This window comes from Carex rostrata, chromosome 9, assembly GCF_964058835.1.
Source record: "Carex rostrata chromosome 9, lpCarRost1.2, whole genome shotgun sequence".
NCBI lineage: Eukaryota > Viridiplantae > Streptophyta > Magnoliopsida > Poales > Cyperaceae > Carex > Carex rostrata.
Window position 1 is genome coordinate 11,014,963 of NC_135926.1, and position 12,587 is coordinate 11,027,549.

Here is a 12,587-nt window from a genome sequence, read left to right on the forward strand (position 1 = left end):
TTAACTTTAACATGATTTATTTCAACTGCATGAATCACTAATAACTGAAGTAAATTTATTTATGTCGCTTCGGATATGACATTTTTGGTGAAAAACAACTGCATACGTCCTATCAAAACCCGGGTCTCAGGTATCTTTTGGGACTTGTATCGGTCACATCCATCATAAGTGGAAAGCAATTGACAATGCTCGACAAATTATCTCGGAGCAGCTAAGATATTTAGTTTTACACCTTGTTTGGATGGAGAGTAGAGGAAGGGAGGGAATTGAAAGAAAAAAAAAACTTTTTATCGAATTGTGTTTGGTTGATAAAATTATGTCGGCGGTGAACGGTATAGGAGGTGAAAGGTTTAACCTTGTATTATTATAATCAATAAAATCAATTTTCTTTTCAAATTGGAGTGTAACGGATAGAAATAAATTGTGTTACAAATATTTTAGAAAAAATAATACAAATGTCCAATCATACATCTTACCTATGTAATTCTCACACAAGTTTTTTTGTCATAATCTTACAACAGTCATCGAATTTCTCATTAACCTTCTAAATTTTATCAATCAAACAAAAAATAAGATGAAATGAAAGATAAATTTATTTTCCCACATTAATCATTCAAACACAAAAAGTTTAAATATATTAATCTTCATTTCTATTTCATTCCATTATCTTCTATTCTTCACCTCTCCTTCCTCTACTCTCCATCCAATTAAACATGGTGTTAGTAGGATGTGACAAAATTTATGATAAAAATAATTTTATAATTATATATTTTGTTACCTCAAGTATATTTTTCTTAATTTTTTTAAATATAATTAGAAGTATATTTTTGAAAATTTTCTTCAACCTGGTCACATGAATAGAGTGAAAAAAAAATCTAAAATTTATATTGACATAAGCAGTACTGTTGGCTTTTAAAAAATACAATTGCATCCAGGGGTGGATTTAAGAACAATGAATTTTGTAATTTTTTTTTTATTTATGCATATGATTGACTTCCAATAATGTGTACTTGACCTCTATAATTTGAAAGTCTGACTCTGCTTCTAATTACACCGACGTGTTTGAGTTCTATTTCCAAATCTAGCTAAACTTATAAGCACATATAAATAATTCTATATAGTAACATTTTCATGAACTTAGATTATCTAATTACAAGTGAATATTGTTGAGTCAGTTCAATGTTCAACTGTTAAGTACAGAAGGGATTATCACCATACTCAATTAAAGCAAGCTACAATGTATATAACATCGATACTATAACAAAACTATACTAAATACATTTCAAAATCAAAGAAGCACTTAAATTGTAGATTTTGAATCAAAGAAACTATATGGAAAACAAGTACAAGGTGAATATTATTTGAGAAAGCACAAGTAAAATAATCTATGGTATTAAAAGAAGCTACATATACGTACATATATAGGAGCAATATAAAGGTATTCAAATATCATTTTCAATGAGCAAATTGCACAAGTTGATGTACACACCTATAAAAGGAAGGGCATGTACTGCAGTTTTCTCTCCAAGTCGACCAAACCAGATTTGTGTGTGTGTGAGAGGTAGCAATAAGTTCATTAAGACTACTTGCAGTTTACACCAATGAGCAAACAGGAGAGTAAACAGTGCCTTCTTCCACCAAAGGTATACACTCCATGAGTGTGTGTGTCTCTCTCTCTCTCTATATATAGATGTTGGCTATTCTACTTTCATAAGCATATGAGAGGATATGCTTATAACTCTTTTTTATATTTTCAATGTCTAAATGGTTGATCTGAAGCGCTCAACGTGTTTTTCATATTAATATGTGTTTGGAGACCAAATTTTATATTTTTTGAAATTTTTTGACTATTTTTTCAGAATTTTTCAAAACAGGAATTTTCATATTTTTTATTATTGTTTTGAAAAATTCTGAAAAAATAGTCAAAAAATTTCAAAAAATATAAAATTTGGTCTTTAAGCACATATTAACATAGAGAACATGTTAAGCGCTTCAGATCGACCATTTAGATATTGGAAACACAAAAACGAGTTATAAGCATATGCCAACACATGCTTATGGAAGTAGAATAGCCAACCTCTATATATATATATGATAAATTAAGCCAGTAGTTTTTACTTTTTAACAAATAAAAATTAAGTGAAGTAATGATGTATTTACATAATTGAAGAGCAGTTTCATATCGTAGCTACTTAATTAAAATGAAGCTCTTCTTTCAACAATCAATTCTTCTATCATTTGTTTTGTACTTTTTATTCACAAGTATTGAGAAATCATTCATACATGATACATCATTAATAAGTGATTAGTTTTTGCAGCAGAAGAAAGATGCGGATCTTCGGCGCGCATTCTCAGATATACCAAACGAGAAATGTACAATTGAAAGCACCGAGATAGAGTTAATAAAGTGCGACTGTTGTGGCATGTCAGAGGAGTGCACCATTGCATTCATTTCAGGAGTGCGAAAAAATTTCTGTGGCAAGTGGGTTTGTGGGATTTGCTCTGAGGCAATAAAGGAGATTGCAAAACGAACACCGAATATGACAACCATGGAAGAGGCACTAGAATCACACATTTCTCTTTGCTCTAACTTTAATAAAACAACTCGGCTCAACCCTAAACTCTCCTTTGCTGGTACCATGAGGGATATTGCGAGGAAAAACTCGCTTAGGAGAAGATCCATGGATAGTGTGCACGAGAGGTCGAAGATGAATCGAACAATGAGTTGTGGCCCATGGCTTGAGATCAACCAGTTATCAATTCAGTGATCAACACTACTATTCAGTTGCTGTTGTTAATTAATTATTCGATTAAAGTTTACATTCTGTGAGATATTAGACAATCGATATGAATTTGCTCCTACTAGCTAGCTACTTGTATAGGAAATGAATAACTTAATTATCTTTTGATCATAATGTATTTCATGTATTGTCTACATAACTAATATTGAAATATTTAACATTGTGACTGTTTATCGCCACAAATAATATAATTGATTACAATATCATTTCGTTATATGATTCCAGGGATGTAAAACTTAGATTTTTTTTTTTTTTTTTTTTCCTGAAAAGTAAGCAAAATGCCTACTATATTTCATTTATAGAAGGATATATGTAAACTAAGTTCATGTCATGCACATTTGTAAATAATTGTTAATCTCAAGATTATGCGTTTATAATTATCTCAACAGTTCTACAAGTACACTCCCATTTTAATATTTTTTTGCAGAGAAAGAAAATTGCACTTGTTTGTCAGATTGAAGCATATAAATATTTAATCTTGAATAACTTAAATAGATTTTGTTAACTCCGCTATGTAGTTTCTACACAGCCTGTCCCAAGCCAGGAAAAAAAGAGGGTTCGTGTGATAGGCTTGGCGAGCCAATGGTAAAAAAAAATAGTTTTTTTTATCGAAATGAATTGGGCAGGAGTAGTATTAAGATGGGTGACTTCCTGAGAAGTCCCTGTGTTGTTGATTCCAGTTGGATTTCATTTCTAGCATACTCAACTTGTTTGGAAATAAAGGCTTTGAAGGAAAAAAACTTGGATAGATTTAGTTCGTTATAGTATTTTGAAAAAATTGTAAAGAAATAATTTCATCAGCTCCTTCCATCTTTTCAGATTAATTTAGAATTTTTTTTTTTCTACAAAATAATTGATGGTGCTGCATTACTTACCAAATGAACTTACCCCAACAATATCTGGTCACACAAAGCAATGAGTTATGAAAAGTACAAGTTAAACGAAGCAATTACAATCAAAATAGATTATAAGTCATGGCAACACTTTAATTTCGAACGATCAATACTTTGATTCTCTATTGATACTTTGTAAAATCCTTATGCTTTTTAATTTATTTAAGATCTAACCCCGTCGGGTAATTACAAAAAATTGTTAATGAAGCTCCGCATCTTCCCAAGCAAAACATGTTAAGCCCAAAACAACATTATAAGAACAAAAGTCATGGGTTTGTAGCCCAAATAATAAAGCCCAGTTCATAATAAGCCCATTGTTTGCTTACAATACACTGTGGGCCTAGTTTTTGAGATTTTAAAATTTTGCCCCAGGATTGTCTCATATAAAACCTTAATTTGTTTTCCTTCTAATTACCGGAATGGAAAAATAGACTCACATTCTATTACATAATAATGTGGTAGTTATTCAAAATCATATAAACCCAATTTATAACATAAGAAAGCCATAGTTTTAAAAAGTATGAAAAATCATATTATAGAAAACTATGGTTATAGTTAAAAAGTTTTTGAATCCTAATAATTGTCCCCGCAATTCTACCCCCTCCATTTATCTCTACACTTAGCTTCTATTACTACCTTGGAGACTACAAAAACTCCAGCACTTATTTTTTTTTCTAAAATATTATTCTTCATGTACGGATGTATTTATACCTAAGAATGAAAGTATTTATAACTATAAGGTGAATAATTTTTACATAAATAAATGTCTCTCCAACCAAATCTCAAACTACATGGGAGGGCCGTACACGTTTTAGAGGTAGGTTTTATTTTTCATTCAATCTCGTCCACATTTCTGATGATTTATGAGGAATTTTACGAATCTAAAATCACGAATGTTTTCTATGCAATTTTCTCTTTTAAATGAGATCCATGATGACATACTTTCGGGCTCGTCGTCACACAAGTAATTATAATGCGTCATGCAAATATTTATACCTATACTTACAAGTACTTTTTACATATGACATTAGCTGATATCTGAAAGTATTAATATTAAGTATTACAAGTATTTATACCTATGCATTGGAGTATTTATACATATGTGGTCAACTATTTTTAGAGAAAGGTTAACACATGGACGATTGAGGAATGTTGATACAGGTAAGTAGGGTCCCCACTACTTCATTTGATGAAGGTTGATGAGGATAGTTGCAACCCTAATACAACACTCCAATTGAAGGTCTTTGAAGCACACTAAAAGTGTCTCCATAAGACAAAAGAGGAGGCTAATTGAAACCCAAATGCAATACTCCAATTGAAGGTCTTTGCAGACTCTTGTAGTGTCTCCAGATGGCTAGAGAAGAGGGTAGTTGCAACCCAAAAACAACACTCCATTTGAAGGTCTTTGTAGAACACTGGTAGTGTCTCCATATACCAAGAGAAGATGATAGTCGCAACCTTAATACAACACTCCAATTGATGGTCTTTACATCACTCATGTAGTGTTTTCGGATAACAAGAGAGGAGGGTAGTTGCAACCTTAATACAACAATCCAATTGAAGGTCTTTACAGCACACGAGCAGTGTCTCTATTTTCAAGAGAAGATGGTAGTTGCAACCCTAATACTACACTCCAATTAAAGGTTTTTGCAGCACTTTAGTAGTGTCCCTATATTACGAGAGAAGAATGTGGTTGCAACTCTAATAAAACACTCCAATTAATTGAATGTGTTTGTAGCACTCTATTAGTGTCTCTATATGGTAAGAGAAAATGGTACTTGCAACCCTAATACAACACTCCAATAGAAGGTCTTTGCAACACACTAGTACTGTCCATATGACAAGATAAGAGGGTGGTGGCAACCCTAATACAACACTCTAATTGAATGTGTTTGGAGCATACTAGTGGTGTTTCCATATGGCAAGGGAAGATGGTAGTTGCAACCCTAATATTACACTCCAATTGAAGGTATTTGTAGCACACTAGTAGTGTCTCCATTAATAGTGTTAGTGTCATAGAGCAAATAGTTTTGACTCTATGATTTGAGTTCATATGATGGCTGAAAGAATTCAGTTTGTTCCTAGAGTGTGACACCGTTTAGTTGGTATTTGCAGCATACTAGTAGTGTCCCCATATGGTGAGAGAAGAGGGTGGTGGCAACCCTAGTACAATACCCCAATTAATGGTCTTTGCAGCACCCTAGTAGTGTCCCCATATGGCAAGAGAAGAAGGTAGTTACAACCCTAATACAACATTCCAATTGAAGGTATTTGCATCACACTAGTAGTGTCTCCATATAGCATGAGAAGAGGGTAATTGCAACCCCAATACAATAATCCAATTAATGGTGTTTGAAGTACACTAGAAGTGTCTCAATAAGGCAAGAGAAGATGCAATCCTAATGCAACACTCTAATTGAAGGTTTTTTTTGTAGAACTCTAGTAGTGTCTCAATATGGCAACAAAAGATTATAGTTACAACCCTAATATAACACACCAATTGAAGGTTTTGGAGCACTCTAGTAGTGACTCCATATGGAAAGAGAAGATGGTAGTTCCAACTGTAATACTACACTCTATTTGAAGGACTTTGCAACAATCTAGTAGTGTCCCCATATTGCGAGAGAAGAGGGTGGTTGCAACTATAATACAACACTCCAGTTGAAGGTCTTTTAAGCATACTAGAAGTCTCTCCCAATGACAAGAGAAGAGTATAATTGCAACCATAATGCAACACTCCAATTGAAGGTCTTTGTAGCACTTTAGTAGTTTCTCCATATGGCAACAAAAGAAGATAGTTGCAGCCCTAAAACAACACTCCAACAGAAGGTCTTCATAGCACACTAGTAGTGTATCCAAATGGTAAGATAAGATGGTAGTTGCAACGCTAATACAACACTCCAATTGAAGGTCTTTACAACACATTAGTATTGTCTCTATATGACAAGAGAAGAGGGTATTGGCAACCCTAATACAATACTCCAATTGAAGGTGTTTGGAGCACATTAGTAGTGTTTCAATATGGCAATAGAAGAGGGTAATTGGAACCCTAATACTTAACTCCAATTGAAGGTCTTTGTAGTACTCTAGTAGTGTTCCAATATTGCGAGATAAGATAAAAGTTGAAACCCTAATACAACACTTGAATTGAATATGTTCGCAGTACTCTATTAGTATCCATATGGCAAGAGAAGAGTGTAGTTGTCACCCTAATACAACACTCCAACTGAAGGTCTTTGTTGCATTCTAGTATTGTCTCCATATGGCAAGATAAGATGATAGTTGCAACCCTAATACAATACTCCAATTGAATGTCTTTGCAACACACTAGTAGTGTCTCCAAATGGCAAGAGAAGAGGGTGGTTGCAACCCTAGTACAACATTTCAATTGAAGGTTTTTGTAGCACTCCAGTAGCGAAGATGGAAGTTGAAACCATAATACAACACTCCAATTGAAGGTCTTTGAAGCACATTAGAAGTGTCTCCATATGGCAAAAGAAGAGTGTAATTGAAATCCTAATGCAATACTCTCATCGAAGGTTTTTGCAGACTCGTGTAGTGTCTCCATATGGCTAGAGAATAGGGTAGTTGCAACCCAAATACAACACTTCATTTGAAGGTCTCTGTAGAACAATAGTGTCCCCATATTGCGAGAGAAGAGGGTGGATGGAAACCCTAATACAACACTACAATTGAAGGTCTTTGTAGCACACTAGTAGTGTCCCTATATGGCAAGAGAAGAGGGTAGTTGCAACCTTAATACAACACTCTAATTGAAAGTTTTTGCCGCACACTAGTAGTGTCCACATATGACAAGAGAAGATGGTAGTTGTAATTCTAATATAACACTCCAATTGAATGTGTTTGCTGCACTCTATTAGTGTCTCTGTATAGCAAGAGAAGAGTGTAGTTGCAACCCTAATACAACACTCCAATTGATGGCGTTTTAAGAACACTAGAAGTGTCTCCATATGAGAAGATAGTGGTTGTAGCCCTAATACAACACTCCAATTGAAGGTTTTTTTAGAACTCTAGTAGTGTCTTCATATGACAATATAAGAGGATAGTTGCAACCCTAATACTACACTCTAATTGAAAGTCTTTGCAACACTCTAGTAGTCTCCCCATATTGTGAGAGAAGAGAGTGATTACAAACCAAATACAACACTCCAATTGAAGGTTTTTGTAGCACTCTAGTAGTGTCTCCATATGGCAAAAAAAATGGTAGTTGCAACTGTAATACAACAATTCAATTTAAGGTCTTTGCAGCACACTAGTAGTGTCACCAAATGGCAATCGAAGATGGTGGTTGCAACCCTAATGCAACACTCCAATTAAAGGTCTTTGAAGCAAACTAGATGTGTTTCCATATGGCAAAAGAATAGGGTAATTGCAACCCTAATGCAACACTCCAATTGGGTCTTTGTAGCACTCTATTAGTGTCTCCATATGGCAACATAAGAGATTATTTGCAACCCTAATACAACACTCCAAATAAAAGTTATTGGAGCACTCTAGTAGTGTCTCCATATGGCAAGAGAAAAGGGTAGTTGCAACCTTAATACAACACTCAAATTGATGATTTTTGCAGCACTCTAGTAGTGTCTTCGGATAGCAAGAGAAGAGGGTAGTTGCAACCCTAATACAACAAACGAATTGAATGTCTTTATAGCACATTAGCAGTGTCTCTATATTTCTAGAGGAGAGGGTAGTTGCACCCCTAAATACTACACTCCAATTGAATGTGTTTTCTGCACTCTATTAGTGTCTCCTTATGGAAAGAAAAGAGGTTAGTTGCAACCCCAATACAACACTCCAAATGAAAGTATTTGCAACACACTAGTAGTGTCTCTATATGGCAAGAGAAGAGAGTAGTGGCAACCCAAATATACACTCTAACTGAAGGTCTGCTATTAGTGTCTCCATATGGCAAGAGAAAAGATTAGTTGCAACCCTAATACTACACTCCAATTGTAGGTCTTTGCAGCACTTTAGTAGTGTCTCCATATACCAAGAGAAGAGGGTAGTTGCCATCCAAATACAACACTCCATTTGAAGGTCTTTCCAGCAAACTAGTAGTGTACCCATATTGTGAGAGAAGAGGGCGGTGGCAACCCTAATACAACATTCTAATTGAAGGCCTTTGCAGCACACTAGTAGTGTCTCCATATAGCAGGAGAAGATGTTAGTTGGAACCCTAATACAACCCTCCAATTGATGGTGCTTGAAGCACATTAGAAGTGTCTTAATATGGCAAGAGAAGATGGTGTTTGCAACCCTAATACTACACTCCAATTGAAAGTCTTTATAAGAATCTTGTAGTGTCCCCATATTGCGAGAGAAGATAGTGGTTGCAACCCTATTATAATACTCCAATTGAAGGTCTCACACTAGTAAAGTCTCCATATAGCAACAAAAGATGATAGTTGCAACCCTAAAATAACAATCCCATTGAAGGTCTTTGTAGCACACTAATAGTGTCTCCAAATGTCAAGAGAAGAGTGTAGTTGCAACCCAAATACAACACTCCAATTGAAGGTGTTTGGAGCACATTAGTAGTGTTTCCATATGGCAAGAGAAGAGGATGTTTGCATCCCTAATACTAAACTCCAATTGAAGGTCTTTGTAGTACTCTAGTATCAGTACTCGAGTGCTCCAAACACCATCAATTGGAGTGTTGTATCAGGGTGGCAACTGCCATCTTTCATTGTAATCTGGAGACATAACGCGAGTGCTCCAAACATCTTCAATTTGAGTGTTGTATTAGCGTTGTAAATGTCTTATTATCTTCCCATATAGAGATACCACCAAAGTGCTCCAAACAATTTCAATATGAGTATTGTGTTAAGGTTGTAAATGCGCTATTATCTTGCCATATAGAGAGACTACTAGTGTGCTCCAAACACCTTCAATTATAGTGTTGTACTAGGGTTGCAACTGCCATATTATCTTGCCATATAGAGACACTACTAGTGTGCTCCAAACACCTTCAATTAGAGTGTTGGATTAGGATTGCAACTGCCATATTACCTTACTATATAAAGTCACTACTAGAGTGCTATAAACACTATCAGTTAGAGTATTGTATTAGGGTTGTAACTACCCTATTTTGTTGCAATATAGTGTCTACACGAGTTCAACAAACACCATCAATTGGAGTGTTGTATTGGGGTTGTAAATGCCTCATTATATTGCTATATATAGTCACTACTAGAGCGCTCCAAATACATTCAATTTGAGTGTTGTATTAGCGTTGTAAATGTCTTATTATCTTCCTATCTCGAGACACTACTAGAGTGCTCCAAAGACCTTCAATTGGAGTGTTGTATTAGGGTTGTAAATGCCCTATTGTCTTGCCATATAGAGACACTACTAGAGTGCTCCGAACACCTTCAATTGGAGTGTTGTACTAGGGTTGCAACTGCCATATTATCTTGCCATATAAAGACACTACTAGTGTGCTCCAAACACCTTCAATTAGAGTGTTGTATTAGAATTGCAACTGCCATATTACCTTACTATATAAAGTCACTACTAGAGTGCTATAAACACTATCAATTGAAGTATTGTATTAGGGTTGCAACTACCCTATTATGTTGCAATATAGAGTCACTAGACGAGTTCAACAAACACCATCAATTGGAGTGTTGTATTGGGGTTGTAAATGCCTTATTATATTGCTATATATAGTCACTACTAGAGTGCTCCAAATACATTCAATTTGAGTGTTGTATTAGGGTTGTAAATGCCCTATTATCTTGTCATCTCGAGACACTACTAGAGTGCTCCAAAGACCTTCAATTGGAGTGTTGTATTAGGGTTGTAAATGCCCTTTTATCTTGCCATATAGAGACATTACTAGAGTGCTTCGAACACCTTCAATTGGAGTGTTCCATTAGGGTTATAAATACCTTATTATCTTGCCATCTGAAGACTTTACTAGAGTGCTCGAAACACCTTTACTTGGAGTGTAGTGTTAGGGTTGTAAATGTCCAATTATCTTGCCATATGGAGATACTACCAGAGTCTTCCAAACACCTTCAATTGGAGTGTTGTATTAGGGTTGTAAATACCTTATTATCTTGCCATCTAGAGACGCTAATAGAGTGCTAAAACAACCTTCAATTGAAGTGTTGTATTAGGGTTGTAAATGCCTTACTATCTGGCCATTTGGAGTCAATACTAGAGTGCTCCAAACACCTCAAATTGAAGTGTTTTAATTAGGGTTGTAAATGCTCTATTATCTTTCCTTATCGAGACACTACTATAATGCTCCAAACACCTTCAATTGGAGTATTGTATTAGGGTTGTAAATGCCTTATTATCATGCTATCTGGAGACACTACTCGAGTTCTCCAAACACCATCAATTCGAGTGATGTATCAGGGTGGCAACTGCCCTCTTTCATTGTCAACTTGAGACAAAACGCGAGTGCTCCAAACATCTTCAATTGGAGTGTTATATTAGCGTTGTAAATGCCTTATTATCTTCACATATAGAGACACCACCAAAGTGCTCCAAACACCTTCAATTAGAGTGTTGTATTGGGGTTCCAACTGCCATATTATCTTGCCATATAGAGACACTACTAGTGTGCTCCAAACACCTTCAATTAGAGTGTTGTACTAGGATTGCAACTACCATATTATCTTACTATATAGAGTCACTACTAGAGTTCCACAAACACCATCAATTGGAATGTTGTATTTGGGTTTCAACTACCCTATTATCTTGCAATATAGAGTCACTACAGGAGTGCAACAAACACCATCAATTGACCATCAATTGAAGTGTTGTATTAGGGTTGTAAATGCCCTATTATCTTGCCATCTCGAGACACTGCTAGAATACTCCAAAGACCTTCAATTGGAGTGTTTTATTAGGGTTGTAAATGCCTTATTATCTTGCCATTTGGAGTCAATACTAGAGTGCTCCAAACACCTTAAATTGGAGTGTTTTATTAGAGTTGTAAATGCACTTTTATTTTGCCATCGGGAGACAACCAGAGTGCTCCAAACACGTTCAATTGGAGTGTTCCATTAGGGTTATAAATGTCAAATTATCTTGCCATATGGAGTGCTCGAAACACCTTTACTTGGAGTGTAGTGTTAGGGTTGTAAATGTCAAATTATCTTGCCATATGGAGATACTACTCGAGTCTTCCAAACACCTTCAATTAGAGTGTTGTATTAGGGTTGTAAATACAGTATTATCTTGCCATCTAGAGACGCTAATAGAGTGCTCAAAAAAATTTCAATTGAAGTGTTGTATTAGGGTTGTAAATGCCTTATTATCTTGCCATTTGGAGTCAATACTAGAGTGCTCCAAACACCTTAAATTGGAGTGTTTTATTAGGGTTGTAAATGCCATTTTATTTTGCCATCGGGAGACACAACAAGAGAGCTCCAAACACGTTCAATCGGAGAGCCGTATTATGATTCCAACTACCCTATTATCTTGCTATATAGAGTCAATACTAGAGTGCTACAAACAACTTCAATTGGAGTGTTGTATTAGGGTCGTAAATGCCCTCTTATCTTGCTATAAAGAGTCACTACAAGAGTGCTCCAAACAGCTTCAATTGGAGTGTTGTATTAGGGTTGTAAATGCTCTATTATCTTTCCATATCGAGACACTACTAGAATGCTCCAAACACCTTCAATTGAAGTATTGTATTAGGGTTGTAAAGGCCTTAATATCTTCCTATCTGGGGACTCTACTCGAGTGCTCCAAATACCATCAATTGGAGTGCTGTATCAGGGTGGGAACTGCCCTCTTTCATTGTCATCTGGAGACATAACGCGACTGCTCCAATCATTTTTCACAGGAGTGTTGTATTAGCGTCGTAAATGCCTTAGTATCTTCCCATATAGAGACACCACCAAAGTGCTCC

The 12,587-nt window shown here is 35.4% G+C and overlaps 1 protein-coding gene across 3 annotated transcripts; it reads left to right on the top strand.

The window, feature by feature from the left end:
• Window positions 1-1,549: 1,549 nt before the first annotated feature.
• LOC144559639 (uncharacterized) lies at window positions 1,550-2,768 on the top strand. Of its 3 annotated transcripts, none has more exons than XM_078308726.1 (2): window positions 1,550-1,643; window positions 2,319-2,768. In XM_078308726.1, exons 1-2 carry the CDS (start codon window positions 1,602-1,604, stop codon window positions 2,766-2,768), a joined length of 492 nt encoding a protein of 163 aa, XP_078164852.1. In that variant the 5' UTR covers window positions 1,550-1,601. The 3 variants fall into 3 exon arrangements, 1 of the variants encoding a protein (XP_078164852.1); XR_013513194.1 differs by having other exon boundaries at window positions 1,570-1,643; window positions 2,322-2,458; XR_013513195.1 differs by having other exon boundaries at window positions 1,570-1,643; window positions 2,310-2,442.
• Window positions 2,769-12,587: the final 9,819 nt, after the last annotated feature.

Coding starts and splice junctions, on each gene's coding strand:
- LOC144559639 (XM_078308726.1), top strand. CDS start 1,602: ATGAGCAAACAGGAGAGTAAACAGTGCCTTCTTCCACCAAAG. Junction 1,644..2,318: donor AGTGCCTTCTTCCACCAAAG/GTATACACTCCA, acceptor TAGTTTTTGCAG/CAGAAGAAAGATGCGGATCT.